This window comes from Mesocricetus auratus, unplaced genomic scaffold, assembly GCF_017639785.1.
Source record: "Mesocricetus auratus isolate SY011 unplaced genomic scaffold, BCM_Maur_2.0 Super-Scaffold_100010, whole genome shotgun sequence".
In the NCBI taxonomy this organism is placed as follows: Eukaryota; Metazoa; Chordata; class Mammalia; order Rodentia; family Cricetidae; genus Mesocricetus; species Mesocricetus auratus.
The window spans coordinates 80,199,275-80,221,020 of NW_024429194.1; the positions used below are offsets into that span (position 1 = coordinate 80,199,275).

The 21,746-nt window shown below is 51.4% G+C and overlaps 1 protein-coding gene and 1 long non-coding RNA gene across 3 annotated transcripts in view; one reads left to right on the forward strand and one right to left on the reverse strand.

Moving 5' to 3' along the window:
- Window positions 1-14,939: 14,939 nt before the first annotated feature.
- Window positions 14,940-18,981, reverse strand: LOC121142923. The gene is made up of 2 exons (XR_005880086.1): window positions 18,364-18,981; window positions 14,940-17,350 (listed from the first exon to the last, which is right to left on the reverse strand). It is a non-coding gene; the product is annotated as an uncharacterized LOC121142923 (long non-coding RNA).
- A 136-nt stretch (window positions 18,982-19,117) lies between these two features.
- Window positions 19,118-21,746, forward strand: part of Kiaa0930 (KIAA0930 ortholog) — a 43,533-nt gene continuing 40,904 nt past the window's right edge. For both annotated transcript variants that reach the window (XM_040754040.1, XM_040754041.1), the window contains exon 1: window positions 19,118-19,393. In XM_040754040.1, the coding sequence (XP_040609974.1) occupies window positions 19,189-19,393 (205 nt within the window). In that variant the 5' untranslated portion in view covers window positions 19,118-19,188. The remainder of the gene's footprint in view (window positions 19,394-21,746) is intronic.

Below are 21,746 nucleotides of genomic sequence, written 5' to 3' on the forward strand. Positions count from 1 at the left end.
GCCTCTGTGCTGGCTGTGGCCCCATGTAAACATTTTAAAACCTTTTTGCAGAATAGTAACATCTTGGTTTATTGTCTTTTTGTTTTTGTTTTAATTTGAGACCTTCTCACTATGTGGCCTTGAACTCACAGAGATGCCCCTGCTTCTGCCTCTTCTGCTCTGGTTTTTCCTTTTTTTGAGCTCCCCCCCCTCCACCCACTGATAAATCCCAGGTTTCACGAAACAGCAGGCTGGCCTCAAATTCTGTCTGTGATGTAGGATGGCCTTGAACTTCTGATGGCGTGCTTACCTGCAGTACGATACAAATCTGGCAGGAGGTGGAGACAATTTTACCGTTTCGACCCGAGACTCCGAGTGGCTGAACTTCATTCCACTCGTGATCTGGGTTACATACCAGGCTGCTTTCTGAACCCCAGCCTCCAGGACCAGTGTGGGGAGATCATGAAGCGTAATGCTGGGAAAGGTCAAGAACAGCCCGGCCCTGTGCAGGCCTCCCTCAAGTTCAACATCAGCAGTTTGTGGGGTAGAAGTTCTTACCCCTGAACTGCTTCTCCAAGAGCTTGAGAGACCGGCCTCGTGGGTTTTACAAGCTAGGGAGGGTGCCGGCAATGTTGGGCAATGGAGGCGTCTAGTGTTAGACTCTGACCCTGGTGACTTGGAGGCTGTGGGATTCCCATCTCTCTAAGAAAACAGAAAGACACTGTGGGAAATAGGAGTCCTCAGTTCGTAATAAGTGAACTGGAGACTCAGGATATGGAAATCAAAAATGGCTAGAGGGTCCATTTGGAGTAGAACTGGTATTGATATTCCTAAAGCATTTCCCTTCCTGATTGGCTTCCTCCTGACTGAGTTCTTCAGCGAGGTACATGCTTCCCAGTGTCTAGCATTATCCCCTCTCCAGAGCCCCCACCCTATCCGTTCAAGACACAAAGTCTTACCTAATGCATATCCTGGGGTTCAAAGTTTGCACTTTTTCTTACTGTGGGCTCAGTTAGAGCCCACTGCCTGAAACTTTGAACCCTGGGATGGACACAGAGCGTCTAGACAAGTGGGAGCCAGCTATGGAAGAAGGGGGTCTAGTGCCTCCTGCATGTCTTGATTCTCTGCTGAGTTCTAACTGTACCTCATGTGGAAAACGGGCTATAATGGTTTGTTTTTTACAACCCAAGAGAAGAAACTGAAGTCCCAGGCTTCTGATGGTCACACCTTGTGCCTCTATGCTGAACATCTCCATGTAGCCCTAAACAACCCCATGTCTCTTGGGGCTCAACCTTCGAAATACATTCACAAACTCTCTCACGGCTCTTACAAAGGACCCAAGTTCACTTGCCAGTCGTGAGAGAGTTGGCATCTAGAGTGGGTGTTGCTGTCCCAAGCAGCTCCTGTAGGGGAGACCTATCTTGTCAGCAGTGAGTCTTTCACACCCAAGAGCAAACACTCCTCAAGAGTAGAGCTAGGGGCTTGTGACAGTGACCCCATGTTCTGTGGGATATGTAAGCTTATTACCACTAGATGAATGAATAACGTTTTAAAGAGGCTGGAGAGATGGTTCAGCAGTTATAGCACTGACTGCTATTCCAGAGGGCCCAGGTTCAATTCCCAGCACCCACATGGCAGCTCACAACTGTCTGTATCCCGGTTCCAGTGACTCCAACTCCCTCACACAGACATACATGTAGGTCCAACAGGAAATGCACATAACAAATTATAAGCAGGCTTTAAAAGTCATTATAAATAGCACAAGAAAAAAAAGAAGCTCTTTGTGGGTGTCAAGTTCATCTCAGGTCATGCCAGACAAAGTGCCCTGGAAGGACCCACAAGACACGGGTGCAGGCTGACCCTGGGACAGAAGGGGGAAGAGTTTGTAAGTGTGTTTTGAAGGTTTCACTAACGGGTCACCATTGATACATTAGATGTGGGGCTTAAATAAGGGGACAGCTAGAGGACCCAGGCCCGTCTGCAGGAGTCAGAGGGTGGAATTGGAACAGGAGAGTTCAGAGGCAGGACTGGGGACAGTACAGAGGCAGGGAGAGGGATCCAAGACCTCCCGTTCCCCTTTATACAGTGGAGGACGTGGAGTCCAGATGGAGGTCAGACGTCGGTGGCTTTCTGTCCCTGACAGTGTCCATCTGCAGCTCAGGAGCTGACTCTCAGGCCAGGGGCAGTCCCTGGAGGCAGTGTCTCCTGAGCGATGGCCACAATCCGACATTAAGCATGGTACCCCTATCCTACCTGCTGCCCCATCCCATGCTGGACACAGAGAGCTGAAAGACGTCAGAGTCACCAGGGCCCTGAAGAAGTCTACATGATAAACGGATCAGCAGGGCTGGCTACTGCACGGTAGAAAGGTCAGTTTTTCTGGGTTAGCAGGGCAAAACCGGTTTGTCAGCGACTGGAGTGAAGCCTGAAGCAGACATGGCTCTGTCATTATCTGTGAAGTCGGGAAGCCTGAAGCCTTCCCTGATCATTCTCTAGCCTCCTATCTCCCACTAATCTCATCACCAGGGCGACGCAGGTCCAATATCCTGGACCAGCCCTAGTGGGTCAGAACCAAGAGAATGAATGCAACCGGTACACATATGAACTCACGAGCCCGGGGCAGCATGGGCAGGGCAGGTACAGGTTCAAGGCACACGTGGTCCCAACTCTAAGGGGGGAACTGGACACAGTGCCCTGCTCCTAACCAAGAAGTTATATGCAAGCTGGGCATTGGTGGCCACGCCTTTAGTCCCAGCACTCAGGAGGCAGAGGCAGGCGGATCTCTGTGAGTTCGAGACCAGCCTGGTCTACAGAGAGAGTTCCAGGACAGCCTCCAAAGCAATACAGAGAAATCCTGTCTCAAAAAACAAAGACAAACAAAAAAAGTTATATGCAATTGATACCGCCTAGCAAAGGAAACATTAGTTTTCTTCAATGGAGTATCACTAAGCATATTGCTCACACTTCAGGCTAGGCCTCATGCCCAGGAGTACTTGGCCAGCATAAAATGAACTCCATGGTATTTTTGTAGATCTCTTGCATCATTTTGCTTTGTTTGGACAATTATTTTTTTGTCTTATTGATCCTTTGCTTGTATACTTTAGTTTCTGTTTTATGGGAGTATTTTGTGTATGTTTCTTGATTGTTTTTTTTAAAGAGAGGGGGTATAGAATTGGGTGGTTAGGGAGGTTGGGGGTATCTAGGAGGAGTTGGAGGAGGAGAAAAACATGATCAGAATACATTGTATGAAAAAATTTTCAATTGAAATAATTAAACAAAGTTTGCTTTGATATTAAAAAATAAGAGAATTGAAGATTGTGGTGATACACACACACACACACACACACACACCAGCTATAGTTTGAAAAAGAGAGAATGAATGCAGATTCTGGGTAGCAGCTTGCAGCAACTCCAGGAGACAATCTGACTGACGATGAGCCTCATCCTGGCTCACTGGGTTAAATGTCACAGGGACCTCTGTAGACTCTTGAGAAGCAGCAACCTATAATGTTTGCTTCATTGGCTAGCAGGAAACTGACACAGAAAAACAAAACCCTCAAATGGCAGTTCTTAGCTCTGGGTGGCTGGGCTATAAGAACCCTTTTATGTATCTGTCTATCTTTCTGTTTTTTTCTAGACAGGGTCTTACTGTGTGCTCTTGGCCCAGAACTCAATGTATAGACCAGGCTGGACATGAATTCAGAGGTCACCTGACTCTGCCTCCTGGTTGTTGAAATTAAAGATACGTTCCACCACACCCAGTCCTACTTTCTTTGGTTGTGGTGTGTGGGTGTCTCTGCAGCCCAGACTAGCCTGGGAATCACTAGGTAGCCCAGAGTAGCCTCAAACTCCACACAATCCTGCTGCTGGCTTGGGGACCCAAAGGCTACACACTTTCTAGGCAAGCAATCTGCTACCCAGCTTCATCCCCAGCCCTCTTACTTTTTATTCTAAGACAGGGTCTCACTAAGTAGCCCAGGCTGGCCCTGAGGCTTCCACTCTGCTTCTTCAGCCCCGCCCCCCCAGCAGCTGAGATTATGAGCGTATGCCACATACCTTCTCACCTATCCACATATGGGTATACTTGGGACAGGAGGGGACACTTAAAACCGAAGGTAACCAGTCATCTCTACAAGGACACTGACCTGAGCACCATACCCTCATGACCTCTAACCTTAATGATTTTCCCAGGGGTCCCATCCCCAGGAACAGTCACAGTGGGGTTAGGCTTCATGAAATGGATTTGGGATCACTCACACTATCAGAGTCTGGTTGCTGGAAAGATGCCTTGGGTGAAGATAGTTGGAGAGGATGCAAGTTTGGTACCCAGTGCCCTAGTCACAACTGCCTGTGACCCCAGCTCCAAAGGAATCTGATGCCTCCATATGAACCTGCACTCAGTGCACATACCTTTGTGTGTGTGTGTGTGTGTATGTGCGCGCGCGCATGCAAAAAAAAGATGACAAAAGCTTTCAGAATTTTGCAGGGAATGGGACGGCCTGGGAGAACCAGCTCAGGACAGAGGAGCCACAATCTAGCTCCAAGACTGCGGAAGCCCAGCCGGAGGCCCAGCCCCTGTGCCTGCCCATTTGGTCACCACGTTACTCAGTGGTCATCTGGCTCTCCTATATCCTTGTGAAAGGAACTGAACCCTGCCCAGGATAAGAGGACAGACCCTCCTCCTACCCCATGTGCTGTAAGGACAGCCTAGGCCATTCCTACCCACAGTTCTCGGAGTCCACAGCCATCCCAGGTCCAAGATGGCTTTTCCTTCCCCTTCTACCTCCCTGAGCATGCGGCGATGACTTTGTAGGTCTGAGGTAAAGCTTGGGCCTACATCTGACCTTTACTGAACCACGAACCCTGGGAATCCTGGGGGAACCCGGGCACAGGTAGGTTTTTGCCATTTACCTATGTCACTCAGCTTTGGAGAGCTGAAGTTGGGGTTTGATCAGTCTCAGTCCTGTGCTGTGTGAGCCGGAGGCCAGCCCTGACCCAGGGCTGAGCGTTGTAGCACGTTCAAACCCACACGGTGAGAGATGGGCTGTTCCAGGGATGAGAGGAAGCCTTCAAGTCTAGCTGTCACAGGTGTCCATTTGCAGGCACCTCTGAGCCTTGTTTTTGCTTACAAATGCAGGGCCTGTTTCTCAAGTGAACCTCTGGACCGGCAGGCAGAGCCTCATTAGAAAGAAGGACCGTCTGGAAAAAGTCTAAGCAAAGCCAAGGCTTGAGACACCAGGGTCATTTTAGAGCAGGCCTGGAGGGCTCCTTTTCCAGAACTGCAGGACAAGTCAGCCCTAGGTAAAGGTTGACAGGCACACGACTCCACCAAGAGGGATCAAAGTGCTGTGAAAACACTCCAGCCTGCAAGAGGTCTCCCCTGAGGACCACTCCAGGGTGATGCAGCCTTATTTCTAGCCTGTGAATCATCGTCCACTGCCAAGGCTGCCTAAACAAGGCTCTGCCACAATCCAGGAAGACTTCTTGGAGGCAGGTGTCCCAAGGAAAGTCAGTGTTCCCGGCAGGGAGACCTGCTAGCCCTAAGGCTGGGTGAGAAGCGCAAGGTGCTGGAGGCTTGCTAGGAACTGCAGGGCGTGGGCGGGGATACAACGCCCAGCGTGTCCCTGAGTTCCCCGCACCCAGCGCTGGTGCCAAGCGCCCTCTGGCGGCGCTTGTGGGTGCTGCGGACACGGAGCAGGCGGCTGTGAGCACCAAGGTGGTCTGCCCAAGTTCTAACAGAACCAGAAAAAGAGCTTTGCAATAGAAAGCAGTTTATTATTTGTCTTAAGTTTCTTTCTTGTTGCTGCGCTAAAAAGCCAGGATAAACGCAACTTAAGGAAGGGTTTCTTTGGGCTCAAAATTCAAGGTATAAGTCCGTCACCGTGGGAAAATCAAGGCAGTGGGATTTTTTTTTTTTTTTTTTTGGTATTTACGAGACAGGGTTTCTCTATATTGTTTTGGAAGCTGTCGGTCCAGCCCAGCCTCGAACTCACAGAGATCTGCCTGCCTCTGCCTCCTGAGTGCTGGGATTAAAGGCGTGGGCCACCACCGCCCGGCTGGCAGTGGGATCTTGAAGCTACTAGCTACGTTGTCCGTAGTCAGAAGATAGCAATGAACACATGCATGCTAGCACTCATCTCCCAAGAGACGTCCAGAGCATGTGGCTACCCACAGGCAAGATGGGCTTTCCCTTGTCAGTTAACGCAAGACGATGTCCCACAGGTGTGCCCAGAGTCTCATCTTCCAGGTTATAGTCTAGATTCCATCATGCTGATAATTTACACTCACCATCACAAATATACCACTTGTTTTCCAGTTTTTTTTTATTTTGTTTTGAGACATAGCCCTAACTATCCTTGAACTAGCGATGTAGACCAAGCTGGCTCAAACTCAGAGATCCATTACTTCCTCATGCAGAGAGCTAGGAATAAAGGGACGCACCACCACACCCAGGTGTTTACTAGGTTTTTTGTTTTTGTTTTTAAGACAAGGTCTTATGTAGCTTAGCCAAGCCACATAATTAAGAATGACCTTGCAATGACTTTGCCTCCACTTCAGAAGTTCTAGGATTAAAGGCTTGCACCGCGACACCAGTTTAACATATAATTTAATTTTTTAAAAGTGTGTGTGTGTGTGTGTGTGTACGTGCATGTCCACATCACGACACACACGGAGAGGCCAGAGGACAGCTTTGAGGAGTCTGTTCTCTCCTTCCACCTACACGTGGGCTCCAGGGTGGGACTCAGGTGACTGGGTTTGTTTGGGTAAGTGCCATTACCAGCTAAACCCTTAGCATATGATTTTGGTACAGTTGTCCTTACATCAACTCAACCTTAACGTGATCTTAATTCGGGGCTGGAGAAATGACTCATGGGTAAAGCGCTTCCTGTGCAGCAAGCACGAGAACTCAAGTTGGGATCCCCAGCACAAACTGCTCTGCCTGCTTCCATCACATCTTCTGACTCCACAAGCAGGCCGCCCTTCTGTGGAGCTGGGAAACTGACCCCATCGGGAACCTGACCCCATCGGGAACCTGGGTCGGGAAGAACTGGGGGACCCTTTTTTCAGCCACGGGGCCTCCGTACTGTTAGGAACAGCATTGCAAGCCAGCCTTTCCTCCCAAGCAAGAAAAAACTGAAGTCCCGGGAGGGATGGCTCAGTGGTTAAGAGCATACACTGTTCTTGCAGAAGACTTGAGTCTGGTTCCCAGCACCCATGGCAGATGGCCCACAATGGTCTCTAGCTCCAGGGAAATCTAACGTGTGCACTCATGTGCACATACTCCCAAACACACACACACACACACACACACACACACACACACACACACACACCCATTTAAAATAATGCAAACAAATCTTTTTAAAAAGTGAAGTCCCGCCAGGCGTTGGTGGCGCACGCCTTTAATCCCAGCACTCAGGAGGCAGAGGCAGGCGGATCTCTGTGAGTTCGAGACCAGCCTGGACTACCAAGCGAGTTCCAGGACAGCCTCCAAAGCCACAGAGAAACCCTGTCTCGAAAAACCAAAAAAAAAAAAAAAAAAAAAAAGTGAAGTCCCAGGGCCAGTTCAGTGCGGGAGGAACACTTTCAGTTTAAGCAGGACTATCTGAGTTGAAACCCTTGGGACCCACTTAAAAAGCAGGACGTGGCCACTCAAATCTGTAACCCAGAGCCAGAGAGACTTGTTGACTTTTGCTGGCAGCCAGTCTGTCTTGGGGTTCAGTGGGAGACCCTGTCTCACAGAAATAAGATGGAGAGAAATGCAGAAGGAAACCTGCCGCCCCCTTCTGGTCTCCACCCACACGCACACAGACGTGCAAATACATCAGTTCACATGTGTGGGGATCTAAGGACAATGTGTAGAGTTGGTTCTGTAAGTCCCTGGGATTGAACTCAGGTCATAAAGCATGATAGCAAACGCCTTTAACCCACTGAGCCACCTTGCCAGGCCCTAAAATTGTTATTTATTACCCACCCAGTCTGCGTTTTGTTACAGCTGCTTGAATGGAATGAGCCAGACTCAAGGTTGGCAACTAATTTACATTCTCACATTGTGCACATTTTTTTTTTTTTTTTTGGTTTTACGAGACAGGATTTCTCTGTTTTGGAGGCTGTTGGATCCAGCCCGGCCTCAAACTCACAGAGATCCTCCTGCCTCTGCCTCCCGAGTGCTGGGATTAAAGGCGTGTGCCACCACCGCCTGGCTCATTGTACACATTTTTGAGGTATAATTGATATAAAATAAACCATATAATTTTCCGAGTTTTTGTTTTTTAATTTTGTGTTTTCAAGACAGGGTTTCTCCTACAGGCTGTCCTGGACCTAGCTCTGTAGACCAGGCTGGCCTTGAACTCACAGAGATCCGCCTGCCTCAGCCTGCCTAGTGCTGGGATTAAAGGCGTGTGCCACCACTACCTGCATAAAATGTATTGAGTTTTAAATAGGGATAAATAACCCATGACCACCAGCAAAGTAAGGCATGATCATTCAATCACTCCAAAAGCTTTCTCCTGCCCCTTTGTAATCTAGGCCCATATTCGTGTGTGTGTGTGTGTGTGTGTGTGTGTGTGTGTGTGTGTGTCTGAGTGTATCTGTGTGTTATGTTTTGGGCTCACTATGTAGCTCGGGCTAGCCCCAAACTCATTCGATCCTCCTGCCTCGGACGCTGAGTGCTGGGATTACAGGCATTCACCACAGTGCTGGACGTCTGTCACTCTTCATCTCGCCCTCCTTTGCCCCAGCTCATCTGCACTCTGCCAGCTCCAGGTCTGCTCCTGTTGCTGTGTTGGGTTTAGGGTGCACTTTCCACAACTATATGTAAACAGAACCACACGGCAAGCTCTCCTTTGGCCTGAGCCTGGCATCTTTCACACGTTGAAATGGTTTGCCGATTCATTCATTTTGTTGCATGATATTCACAGTTTGTCCCTTCTTATGCCTGAGTAGTAGCATTGTAAGGTGACATGGTTGCAGTTAGTTGGCCCATTTCCTATCAGCAGATGGACACTTTTCTCCTTTAGCTGTTACTAGCCACACTGCTGTGCACATTTCAATTGTTTTGGTGAACCTACAAGTAGAGTAGTTGGGTCATGGGCCAGGCATGTGTTTAGCTTTTTAAGAAACTGAGGCATAAGCCAGGCTTGGTGGTGCACACCTTTAATTCTAGCACTGGGGAGGCCAGGTTAGTCTACACAGCGAGTTCCAGGACATCCAGGGCTACATAGAGACCCTACCTCAAAAACCAAAATAATGAAAACAAAGACCCTGAGTTGTTGTCCAAGTGCCTGGGCACTTGCATGGCAGCTGCAAGGTGAGAGCCGCAGTTCTGTCCTGTGCTCCCCAGTTGTGCTGGGATCTGGGCTTTGAAAGCTTGGCTCCAGTGTTCACAGACGGGGAGGTGGCTGGATCGGAAGGGCTCTCACCACTCCTGCAGGTGGATCCATCGATGGGGTCAATGTCTGACGCTGCTGTGAGGTAATGTGACCTTAGGAGGTAGGACCTTGTTGAGGGGGCAGGTCCTTGTGGGTGCTCCCTTAGGGACATTCTGCCCCTTCCGTTTGCTCTGAGTCCCGGTTGCTAAGAGGTGGACAGCCTCTGCCCCACACGCCCACCACCTGACATTCTGCCTTAGCCCCAAAGCAACAGAGCAGTGAGTGGCGGGCTGTGACCCCGGGAACCAGGAGTCCAAACAAACCTTTACTCCTTTGAAGCTGTTTCCTCGGGTATTTTGTCACAGTCCCCAAAGTCTCACGACACACCCACCCACGCTTGTCACGCTCAGTCTGACTTGTGAACACTGTAAAGTGGGTGTAGCGATACATCGCGGACACGGCTCACGCCCTACTGAGGATGCTGGATCTCGCCTCCTATGCTTACAATTTATCTTCTTGGGACCCAGTTTATCCTAATCTGCTGCTAAGACTTTTTTCCCCCCGTGGTGCTGAGGATAGAACAGAGAGGCTCACACACACAGTGCTTTTCTGCTGAGCTGCTCTCTCCAGTTCAGTACTGGCTGCCTGTCTTCCCAGTTTCTGCAAGCGAGAGCTCTTTCTATAGTCCAGATGCTGTGGTTTCTGTCTCGTGCATGCATGTATATGTGTGTGCATGTGTGTGCATGTGTGCGTGTGTGTGCATGTGCATTGGCATGTACACAGGTGCATGTGTTCACACGAAGGCCAGAAGAGGGTGTCTGATGTCTTCCACATAAACATCTCTGCCTACTCCTGTGAGGTAGCTCAGCATGCGGTTGTGGGCTCAAACTCTGGTCTTTATGATGGGAGAGCAAGAACCCTCTCTCCTGCCTCCGCCTTCTGGTGCTTGGATGACTGGCATGCACCGCCACGCCTGGTTTATCTAGTGCTGGGGCTTGAACCCTGGCCTTTGTGGTACAGGCCTCGCCTGTCTTCCCACGCAGACTTCTTCACTGGCTGCTTGGTGGACTGTGCCCACTCAGCCTCAGCACCTGCTCTGTCCTGCCCTGAGGCTGCCACCTCCTTCTCTGAGAGTAAGACCAGTGCCCAGAGGATAGCCATGTTGATCAGGCTGAAAGTGAGATGTGTCCTCAGGCTCTCGCCACAGAGGGGTGGCCTCAAGACCTTCCTTACACTCTAGTGGATCTAACCTGGATTTTCTGACTGTGGTGCAGGCTGCTGCCACAAGGGGGCGGCATGGAGGCAGGGCTGGAGAGGGAAGCTTGGCAAGACATGGGGTTCTGGATGGCCACTCCCTTGCCTGGGACCCTCTTGGTCATCAAAGCAGTCTTGTTAAAATTCCTTCCCAGGGGGACATGTGACCAACATCTACTCCTCCTCCTCAGGTCCCAACAATCCCACCAAAGTTCACTAGGAGACACCAATGAGTTTATTGGGTTTACTCACAGAGTATAGTGAGGGATCGTTGACTTCCTGGCAAAAGGCTGCACATGACAGTCTTCATGCAGCAGGAACGATGACTTTCCCACAGTTGAATTAATGGAGGCCCTTCCCCACCTATACCCTCTAGCCTCTCCCCCAGCTCCCCCCAGGACCCCAAAGTCCTGTGCATTGGGGAAGAATTAGGGCATACAGATGGTTGGAGGGGGCTGGATCCTCAGGTGAGAGTCCCATGACCCTCGACAAGCCCCGTTGTGATGACTTTCTTGTGACTAGGTATAGCAGACCGAAGATGGACAGCAGTCAGAGGACAGCCCTGCACACGTTCTTGGTGTTGAAGGCAGAGGTGGGAAGGGAGGTTCACATTGGCTGGCCTCCTTATGGGGCCCCAGGAAAGGCAGGGCTCCCTTCCCCACGAGGCTGTCAGCCTTCCGCATGGACTCAGGACTCTTCAGGTTTGGTTGCATTTGTGGGGAAGAGGAAGAGGGCTGGGCTCAAACCCTGAGTTTAATTAGCTTCTGGTTCCTCCTTGCAACAGTGGGTGAGTCATTGACATGGGCAGAATCCAACTTGTGAAAGCAGGTCTCATCTCTGCTGCCCAAGCCTGGGGTGAGCTTGGCAGATGGATCCAGGCTGGCCAGGCCTTGGAAAGGCCTAGTGCCGGCCAGGGCGTGGTGTCCTGCTGTTCTCGAGGCACACCGAGACCACCAGGACAGCCGGGGGCTGTGGAGAGACACCTTCTCCAATCACACAGCTCTGTCCGCTTGCCTGCCTGGCTCAGCACCTGGCCCTGTGGCCTCCATGTGCACTTGTTCTTTTTCTTAGCATAGTTAGGAGCTTGTGAAGTCCCCTGGTCTGCAGTTGCAGAGGTGGGATGGGGGTGACTCCCCTCAGTGTCACCAGCACCCAGCCCTCAAGGACCTGCCAAGGGGAGACAGGCAGCGGTGAAAGAGGACACAATGGAACCACTGTTTCTCTGAATAGAGACCACACAGAGTCTAGGCATGCAGGGGCTGTCGGACATCTTCCCATGGAGCCCGCACAGGGCCCTGTGAACTGCGTGGGAGGGCACGGTGTCTGTCAGCAGAAGTAGGGATGACACTTCCCTGTTCCTCCCAGCAGGCAGCATCTAGAAGGAAGAGGCATTCTGCCGATGTGCACTTCCTTCTCGACTCACGGGGAAACTGAGGTCTGTGGCCGGGAAGGGGCAGCCAGTCACTGCACACGATGGGCTTGGGTAAGACTCGAATCCAAGTCTCCTTTGTTGCTGCTGTTTTTGATCTTACGTTTACCTTTCTCCTCCGCCCCTGACCACGGCCTCGCGGTCCTGGCCCCTCTACCTGTGACCTGCTGGCTCCTAAGAAAACTTTGAGAAGGCTAAGAGCTCCTTTAGCTGAAGCCTACTTTAGCTTCTTAAACAGAAAGAGCCTTTTAAAAGTTCTGTTGTGCCAGGTACAGCTGTGGTCCGCAGCAGCCAGGGAGCCAGGTGTCCTGGAGAGGTGCTCTGGACATGCATATGCCTCTCATACCCGTTAGAACAACGTGTTACTGCTGGCCTGTCCCTCCAGCGACCACCTTGACTGTCACTGACCGCTAGCAGCAACCCTGGCCTCATCCAGAGTGTGTGTGTGGGGGAGGGTCCTCTGTACACACCACAGCCAGCAGAGTAGCAATTTGTATGAGGCAAGAAGGAAGTCCAGCTCAATACAATGTAGTCAGCTGCGGATATTTTAAACTTCTAAAGTTTGACCCTGACTATTTATTGTAAGCATGTTTCCCAGTAACAATTATCTCAATAAAGCTTAAGGTGTAGCTACATCAAGTCCTTTGCAAAGTATGCGTGACCTCTTCCCTAAGATGAGTTCTATAGTTTAAGGGCCTAGGGGAGGATCTGGTGTGGTCTGGGCCATTAAGAGGTCTCTGTCTCAGGGTTTCTATTGCTGTGGAGAGAAAACCATTTCATTGCGGCGGCTCACTTACATTTCAGAGGTTCAGTCCATTATCATCACGCGGCATGCAGGCAGGTGTGGTGCTGAAGAGGTAGCTGCTATACGCTGATGTGGAAGCAACAGGAAGTGTACTGCATCACTAGGTGTAGCATACATGAGACCTCAAAGCCCACACCCACAGTGACACACTTCCTCCAACAAGGCCACACCCACTCCAACAAGACCACACCCACTTCATCAGTGCCAATCCCTTTGGGGACCTCTTTCTAACCACCACAGTGACATCTCCCCCAGGGATGGGTTCTATTGACTGAGAACAATGCTCACGATAAAGGTCTGGGGGGAAGGGTCCAGGATAAGCCAATAGTCTGGGGGATTCGGGTGTGGCAGACCTTACAGATAGCACAGATCACCAGGTTATCAACATCCATTCCCAGCCTTCTGGGTGGAAAACATGTGTATATCCCTTCCATTGAAGAGACAAGTCTGCATATTTAATGTGCCTGGTTTCCCTAGTGTCTATCTGTGAGCACAAGGACCTCCAAGCCCTCTACAATCCTACCCATGTTCACTTCCCTTTCACTGATTCAACACAAAGCATTTATGGAAGGCTTTCTGTGTGTCAGCTCCTGAGGGAAAACAGCTGTGCTCCTCCCCAAGGGTCTAGAATCACACCCAAGAACTACATTCCCTTGCCCCCATCCCCATCCCCCAATCCAGTCTCTCTTCCTCTAGTTCACTTCTTCCTCCAAATCGTGATGTAGTAGCTTGGAAGGACACAGGGGTTCTGGGTAGGAACAGGCTCTTAGGGATCAGGAAAAACCAGACCTGGAAACTGGGTCACAGATTCTCAGCACTTCCTTGGAAAAATGATGCCTGAACTTGATGGGAAGGAACTTTCTAGACAAAGGAATTTACAGTAAGAGTGGAAGGATGGCAGCAAGTAACAGGAGGGAGAGGCGGGGGCTCCAGGGCACTCAGTCCCAGCTGCAGAATAGGAAAGGATTCAAGTTTGGGCTTCGGAAAAGTTTCTCTATCCAGGGGTGGTGGTGGGGTACATCTTTAACCCCAGCACTGGGGAGGCAGAGGCAGGCAGATCTCTGTGAGTTTGAGGCCAGCCTGGTCCACAGAGTGAGTTCCAGGACAGCTAGGGATTCAGTCTATTTAGGATACTTAGCAAGACCCTGTTTCAAAATCAAAACATCCCAAATGGCTGAGGATATATAGCCCAGTAGGAGAGCACTTGCCAGCATGTTTGAGACCCTGGGTTCAAATTCTTAGTGCAAAAATAATGTTATCCCAAGTCTCTCCGATGTCAATTCTATAAGGTGTTGCTTTCAAAATCTGTGACTCCTTCCTTCTCACCAAGGCATCAGCATCTAATTATAGTTGTAAGGTTGTCCCTTTCAGCGCAGTTTCAGTGGGAGCTATTAAAAGAAAAATAGAGTGCTAATGAGAGAATTCTAGATAACTCTTTGGAGGCTGGGGAGATGGTTCAGTAAAATGCTTGCCATACAAGCATGAGGACCTGAGTTCAGATCCCCAGCACACACATAAAAAGCTGAACTTGGGGGCTGGAGAGATGGCTCAGTGGTCAAGAGCACTGGTTGCTCTTCCAGAGACCCCAGGTCCAATTCCCAGCCCCACATGGCAGCTCATAACTGTTAACGTCAGTTCCAGGAACTCCAACACCTTCTTCTGGCACGTCTGGTGCACAGACATACATGCAGGCAAAACATACACATAGAGTAATAATCCATATTTTTTAAAGCTGGACTCAGTGGCACATGTTGTCAACTCTGGCACTGAGCAGTTGTCACCAGGACTTGCTGACCAGCTGGTTTAGCATAATTGGTGAGCTCTAGGCTCACCTATTTTTTAAAAACAAGATGGAGGCAGAGTAATACCTGAAACCAACCTCTGCCCCACTACATAGTCATACATACACACATGAGCATGTGCACACATTCATACAAACACTCTGCCCACTATATAGTTCATGCATACACATGAGCATGCACACACACACACACACAGAGCATGCACACACATACATACAAGCACTTTGCACACTACATAGTCATACTTACACATATGAGCACACACATGAGCATGTACACACATATATACAAACACCACATACACAAAATGCCTTTATTTCATGACATTAGAAAAAGGGCAGAAGAGAGAAGGGAGTTAAGAGGAACTTAACAGTGGGCCGTTTCACTTGCAGCAGGATGACAAAAGGAGGGGCCTGTACCAGGCTTTTTCATTTGGGTCACCAATCAGTCATGACACAGAGACTTGTTACCAGTTTTGAGTGCTTGGCCTGGCCTAGGCATGCTTCTGGTTAGCTCTTTTAACTTTATATTGTCCTGTTTATGTTTATCTACCGTTTGCCCCACGGGGGCTTATTACCTTTCTTCTGTAGATCTTTCTTTCACGGCTTCTCTATGGCGGCATCTCTCCTCCTCCTCTCTAGTTCCTTCCTTCCTTTCTGAGCCTAGATTTATTCTCCTATTCATTCTCTCTGCCTGCTAGCTCCACCTATCCTTTCTCAGCTTAGCTATTGGCCATTCAGCTTTTTATCAGACCAATCAGGTGTCTTAGGCATGCAAGATGAAACAGGTGCAACTTTTCTTTACATAACTGAACACACATCTTTACATCATTACACAAATGAAGCATAAAAAAGTAACACGCCTTTACACAGTTAAAGCAATATTCTGCAGCATAAACTAATGTAATACATCTTTGCCTAGTTAAAATAATATTCCATAACAAGCGCCCTTGCAGTCTAGTCCTGGGGATGGCTGCATTTAACTTCCCAGGTGAAACAGAGGCTGGGGAGCCCTGTGTGGTAGTGTACACCTGTGATCTCAGCACCAGGAGATGAAGGCATGAGGATCAGGTTCAAAAGCAAGGAACAGGTTCTGAGCAAGTGGGAGAACCCTGGGCCATAAGAACATCAGGCCAGGAAGCTGCAAGTGTGCACTGCCACCGCCCAGCAAGCTGTTGCCTTTAGCAGGTTTTCAGGGGAGGACAGAAGAACCCTTGAACTTGTTCCTTGGTGGGATGGTTGTAATCTGCCTACCCTGAGCATTGACTGATTGCCGTCTGTTTCCCATTGGAGATCCAATCATAGACCGACAGGACAGTAAGGTTAGGGGCAGTGGGGACTATCCAGTCTCTCACTGCACTGGATAGGCAGTAGACACAGCTGATGGAGACAGCTGGTGGCATGGGACTCTAATGAACTAGCATCTTCTCTAGCAGGTCTCTAGGCTTCCGGTCACTTAAAGCACGAGGTAAGGAGTCCACGGGCATTCGTCCTGACTAGCTCTTAGAGTAAGGTTATCCCCAAATAGGTAAAGCTAAAAATGGACCCACAGACACCACCTGCTCGTACTAGGCAGGCCGTAACATGAAAAATCAAGCAACTGACCCATTAAAGAGAATGACTCGTAGTTGGTTTCCAGTTGTGCTAAACTTGGCTTCACTGTTCCAGGGCCTGAGGAACTTCATGGAATGAAGTGCTGCAGTTGGGAGCCACTGGGTTCCCTTCCGTGTGTTCTGGAAGAGCAGAACTATAGAAAACCAGCAGACTGGCCAGACAAAGGCGAATCCGGGTTATTTATAGCTTAAGTTTTTTTTTCTGCCACAACGAATTAATATTAAACACAACTAAGAAGACACACTTATTATCTATGGCTCTATAGGGGGTTAGGATCCAGCCGAGCCCCACAGGACTAACAAGGCATTTATCATTATCAAGTCTTTCTGGCAGCTTTTTTTAGTCTTACAGGCCCATGCTGACAGTCCAGCCAATCCTTTTGTTTGCATATGTTCATGTGTGTGGGCATGTATACCACAACACACATGTGGAGGTCAGAGGAAAACTAGTCAGAGCTGGTTCTCTCCCTCCATCAAGTAGATCTGGAGTATTGAACTCAGACGGTCAGGCTCGGTGGCAGGCTCATTAATCCGACGAGCTATCTCACTGGTCCACGGCCCTCCCAGCCTGACAGCTTGGATCAATAGGTGTGCACCATCCAGCCAGCTTGCTCTCCACTTGAAAGACATGACCTGACCACACACGTACTCAACCTGCTTCTCAACTGTGTCTTGGTCTGGGTGCTGATCACTTAGTCCATATTAAGAAAAGCGGGGAAGCTGTGGCATGCTCGTCCAGTGTAAGACATCCTCTACCTGCCGCTGGGAGGAGTCCCCATGCGGACAATGAGTATTACTAATGAGAAAATCCAATTAACATCCGCCTGTTTATTCAGCAAATACATTCTGGCACCTGTCCTGGGATGGAGGTCAGGGAAATTGGGATGAGTTGATTTGACATTGATCCTTTGGAGGCAGCTGTGCAGGGTCCAGGACAAGGGATTGGGAAGTCGCTAAAGACACAGTCTTTGGCCAAACTCCTCAGAAGGCTTCCCAGGGTAGGGGAGCCCTGATGGTGACTACTTTGTTGGAGCAGCAAGGATTTCAGGCAAGAGCCTGGCCTGCCAGTGGGGATGTGTAGGCAGTGGTGTGGCTTCCCTGGAAGAAAAGAAGCAGTCTGCTGCCAGCTTTTGAGAGCTCACACACACTGTCTGATGGCCATACCCTTCCCCTCAGGCTCAACAGCCAAACCTCAGCTCCAGACTCAGACTTGGTCACCTCAACCTTCATGCTGTGTCCTCTTTAGCAGATGGGGGTCAAAGGCCATTAATTTTCTCGATGCACATCTTTTTTACAGAGTCCCTTCTGTGTGTGACTCTGGGACCATGGAAGGAGTCAGAGTCAGGCCCTGCCCTGAGGGTGTCAGGGGACAGCGGCACCAATCTCTAGATTAGCGGATCGATGCTGCCCATTTCTTGCTCTGGAGTGATTTCCACACCTCTTGATGCCATACCTCCCCAACGCAATCTTCCTTGGCCGACCTCTCTCCTCCACTCTCCATCACGTCCCTGAATTTTCTGGGCACCGGGAATACAGCTGGCAGAAGACAGGCTTGCAGAACACACAGCATCACCGTGGCGAAATACCATGGCTTAAACAACAGGTGTTTGCTTTCTCACCATTCTGATGTCTGCCAAGTCCAACATAATAATGGTGCTGGGTGCTTTGGTTCCTGGTGAGGCCTTGACGCCTTCTGCAGCTATGCAATGTGATGTCAGTGTGTGTGTGTGTGTGTGTGTGTGTGTGTGTGTGTGTGTGTGTGTGTGTGTAGAGGGTACTGTGTAGAGAAATAGGAACAGGAGAGCCAGGCAAGGTGGGTTTTTGAGGACACTGGGACCCAAAGGAGAGGAGAAATGGGGAGAAGGCGCTCTAGATGGGGTGAAACATCGGGACAGGAGCTGACACTGGAGACGCAGCTGGCTGACAGCAGCGGTTCATGGCCACTTACTGCCATCCTGGGAAAGGACCACGGGGTGAGGTCAGAAGGCGGCCTCTGGCGGCTACTTCCCTGGATCCTCCTCTCTTAGCTCAGGGGTTGTTGTCTAGCTGGACTTTGGCCTTCATCAGAATCCCATGTCAGCTGACCTCATTCACCTCTGCCCTCTACGTACCTCCTCAGCACAGGCGCTAAGAAGTCAGGGAACAACTTCCCAGGCCCCTCCCCCGGTGTACAGCCAAGGGAACTGAGGCGTCCCATCCTGCACAGCGGCCCCCAGAAGTAACCACTTTTTGCAGAGTTCTGGGAAGCAAGTTCTCAGCAGAACCTAGGTGGAAGGTTCAGGAAGAAATAAGCTGGTGTGGTGGAGACAGAAGGGAAACAGGAGGGGATGCACAGGGCGGTGACAAAGCGCAAAATCAGTGCGGCGTAGAGGGGGAGGCTCAGAGGCGTGACTCTACTGGAGGGAGGTCGTGGGCGGGGTGGGGCTGGAGAAGGGGGGGCTCCCGGTGGGGGAACAAGTGCAGCAGGGAAGGTCAGGAGGCCAAGGAAGATGTGGGAAGGGCATCACGCGACAGGTTGCAGCGAGGCCGCGGTGGGCGTTCGAAGTTGGCCGAAGCTGGCCGCAAGGAAGTAGGAGGGGCCAGGAGAGGGGGCAGGACCAGGGACAACTCACCGCCTTAGCCGGAAAGTAGGGCGGGGTTTTGAGAATAAGGGGTGGGGATCTTGCGTGCGGGAGGCGGAGAAAGGGCGGGTTTATGGGCGTGACTGTGTCAGGGGCGTGGCCTGGGCGGTGTCGGACGCGCGCGGGCGGCGGCGGAGCGGAGGCTCGCAGTACTGGCCTGTGCTCCGAGGTCAGCGGCGGCGGCGGCGGCGGCGACGCGCACAAAAGCGGATTGTGGCTTCACTGGTGCTCGCGGCGGCCGGCGGCGGGGCACGGGCGGCGGGGCGTGCCGGGGGCCCCCGCGGGCGCGGCGCGGGCGATGAGCCGGGGCCCGGCATGGCCTCCGCGCGGCCGCCGGGCCGGGCCTGTGCCTCGGCGTCCGCGCCCGCGGGGCTCCGGGCTGGACCGTCCACGCAACCGGCCGCTTCCCGGGAGCCCGCGGACGGCGCCGAAGAGGAGGAGCGCTCGTTGCACCACATGCTGCGCGCCATAGCGGAGGAGCGCGGTCGCCTCAACCTGCGCCGCGAGGTCTGCGGCCTGGGTGAGTGCCGGTGCCGGTGCCGGGAGCGCGCGCGACTGTCCGCGCGTGTCCACCTCCGCGCGTCCCCCTGGGCCCCCTGTCCTCCGTGCGTCGCCACGGTCCTGCGCCCTGTCTCTCGGGACCCCAAGTCTCTGTCATTTCGGTGCCACAGAACCCCGAGCTTTGTGTGTCTTTGAGTCTCCGTCTCCCTCTGACTGTCAGGATGTCTGCCCCAGCTCCTCCTTCCTCTTCGCGGTTCTGCAAGTCTCCTGTCTTCTCCAGGAAGACCCGGGGGCCCCACTGCTGCGGCGGGGAGTGTGGGCGTGAGATTTCGGGAGAGCTTTAGTCCAGCGCGCAAGGCAGTGTCCTGATCGCATCCCCAGCCCACATGGAAGGATGTGTCTCCTGCTTGTTGTAGCCTTTGTCTTTCTTCACCCAAAGGCCTTCTTGTCCATTAGCTCTATCAGGGACCTGTTGGGCCTCTGCCCCTTGACCCCACCTACTTGGCACAGGGATCAGGGCTTGCTGCAGCCTCTCTGGGTGTGATTCTAGTCTAAGGCGCCATTCGTCAGCTGGATGAGGTGGGGGGTGTCTCATTGTTTGAAAGGACCTGGGACTGTAGGTGTGGGTGGGGTCTTCTTGGATGAGAGGTCATGCATTATTGATGCATTTGCCCTTAGCCATGTAGAGGAGCCCCTGCCACTATAGTCTCTGGCTTGTCATTTTCTCTGCAAGAAGACCCCTCCCTTCTTCATGCAAGGAATGACTTCATTCCATGATGTTAGTGTCCCCTCACCCCAACCTCCCTCCTGGCTTAGGCTTTTTTCCTTTTCTCCCCTTTGGGGAGGTGACAGCCTTCTAGATTCGATCATTGCCCCAAAGTGGTAAGGCCACAGAGTAGCAGGGACAGGGTAAAGCCTGGCACTCGAGGTCCCTTGGTAGGCCACGCCCTGGAGTCTTGGTGAGGACAGGAAGTAGATTTCAATTCTTTTTTGAAGGAGGCCTGTTAGCACCTGACCCTCTCAGGCCTCAGGGTCTAGCACAGCTCACCTTTAGTGGAGTTCTCTTGTTAGGCAGGTATGGCCACCTGGGGGTGTCTTCTGAGGTGGGAATGAATGAACACTGTAGATTTTAGTGGTTTCTTCAATAAGGTGTCCAGAGAATGGCTTGTAGCCAATTAGAAAACCCTTATTAATGGGCTCAGTATATGAGCACCTACTGTGTGCCCGCCTGTCATGACCAGCTGTCACTTGGCACAGAATGTCTGAATTGGGGAGGGTCTGGGGGACCATCTGTTGCAAACTCCTCAGCCCTGTGATGTCAGCAGCTCCAGGTAGCCCCTTCACTGTCTCCTCTACACACACCCACCTCTGTTGTTCTTGACCTGAGAGTATCATCACTCCTGTTACAGTCTCCCCTCCTAGACGGCCTGTACGGTCATTCCCTGAGAGCCGTACGCCCATAACCGAGCCTTACCTGGGAACTCACTGCATGCCAGGTGCCCTGCGCATGCCCGGTTAGTTCAACCCTGACACCGTATCACGTTTGCCAAGCATGAATATAGTCTGCCACCCGTGAGGAGTCTTGCTCAGGGGCAACCCGGTGAGGAAGTGGCACAGCTGGCTGACCGCTGGCTAGTATGACCCCAGATCCTCCCTGCGGACCCAGCCAGGCCTGCTCTGCCTGTCAGGTCTGCCACGTCTCCCAGCCTCCAGTCCTCGTTCATACGCCAGGCCCCCTCACCCTCTCATTCTTAGACACTAGCGCTTTGAGGCTGTGGGAGTCTGTGTGTGCTGCTGCTGCTTTGTCTGCATGGGAAGCTGCTCCTGCTCATTTGCCCCTCACGCACTTCGAGGTCTCCTTGGAATCTCAGTTCTCTCCTGTCACCTGGAACCCATCCTCCACACCCAGTCACATAGCCCTGTCCCCCCTGTCCTAGATGATTGCCACGACTGTGGCTTTGTCATGAGCTGTGTGGCTGTCCCTCCAGCAATCAGGAGCCACGAGGGCACTGCCCAGTCCTCCTGTTGGTGCCTGACATGGGATCATGTACACAGCCTGACCTCAGTAAACATGTCAGGAACAAATGAAGCATTTCCCTGCTGTGTGGATGGCCAAGGAGGATTGAGCCTTTGCCTCTTAGAAGAGACTGTTCTTTTCACACGAGAAACCTGGTGTTCAGAGAGGAAGGGGCAAGCCTGGCAGGGATTTACATCCCAGTTGGGTTAGAGCCTTGCATTGGATACTTTGTGAGTTGCTGCCACAAAATACCTAACAATAGCAACTTCGGTCAGGACTGGTTTGTTTTGGCTCAAAATTCAAGGGTAGAGTTCATCATGGCAGCAGGTGTTTGAGGCGGCTGGTAATATGGCAT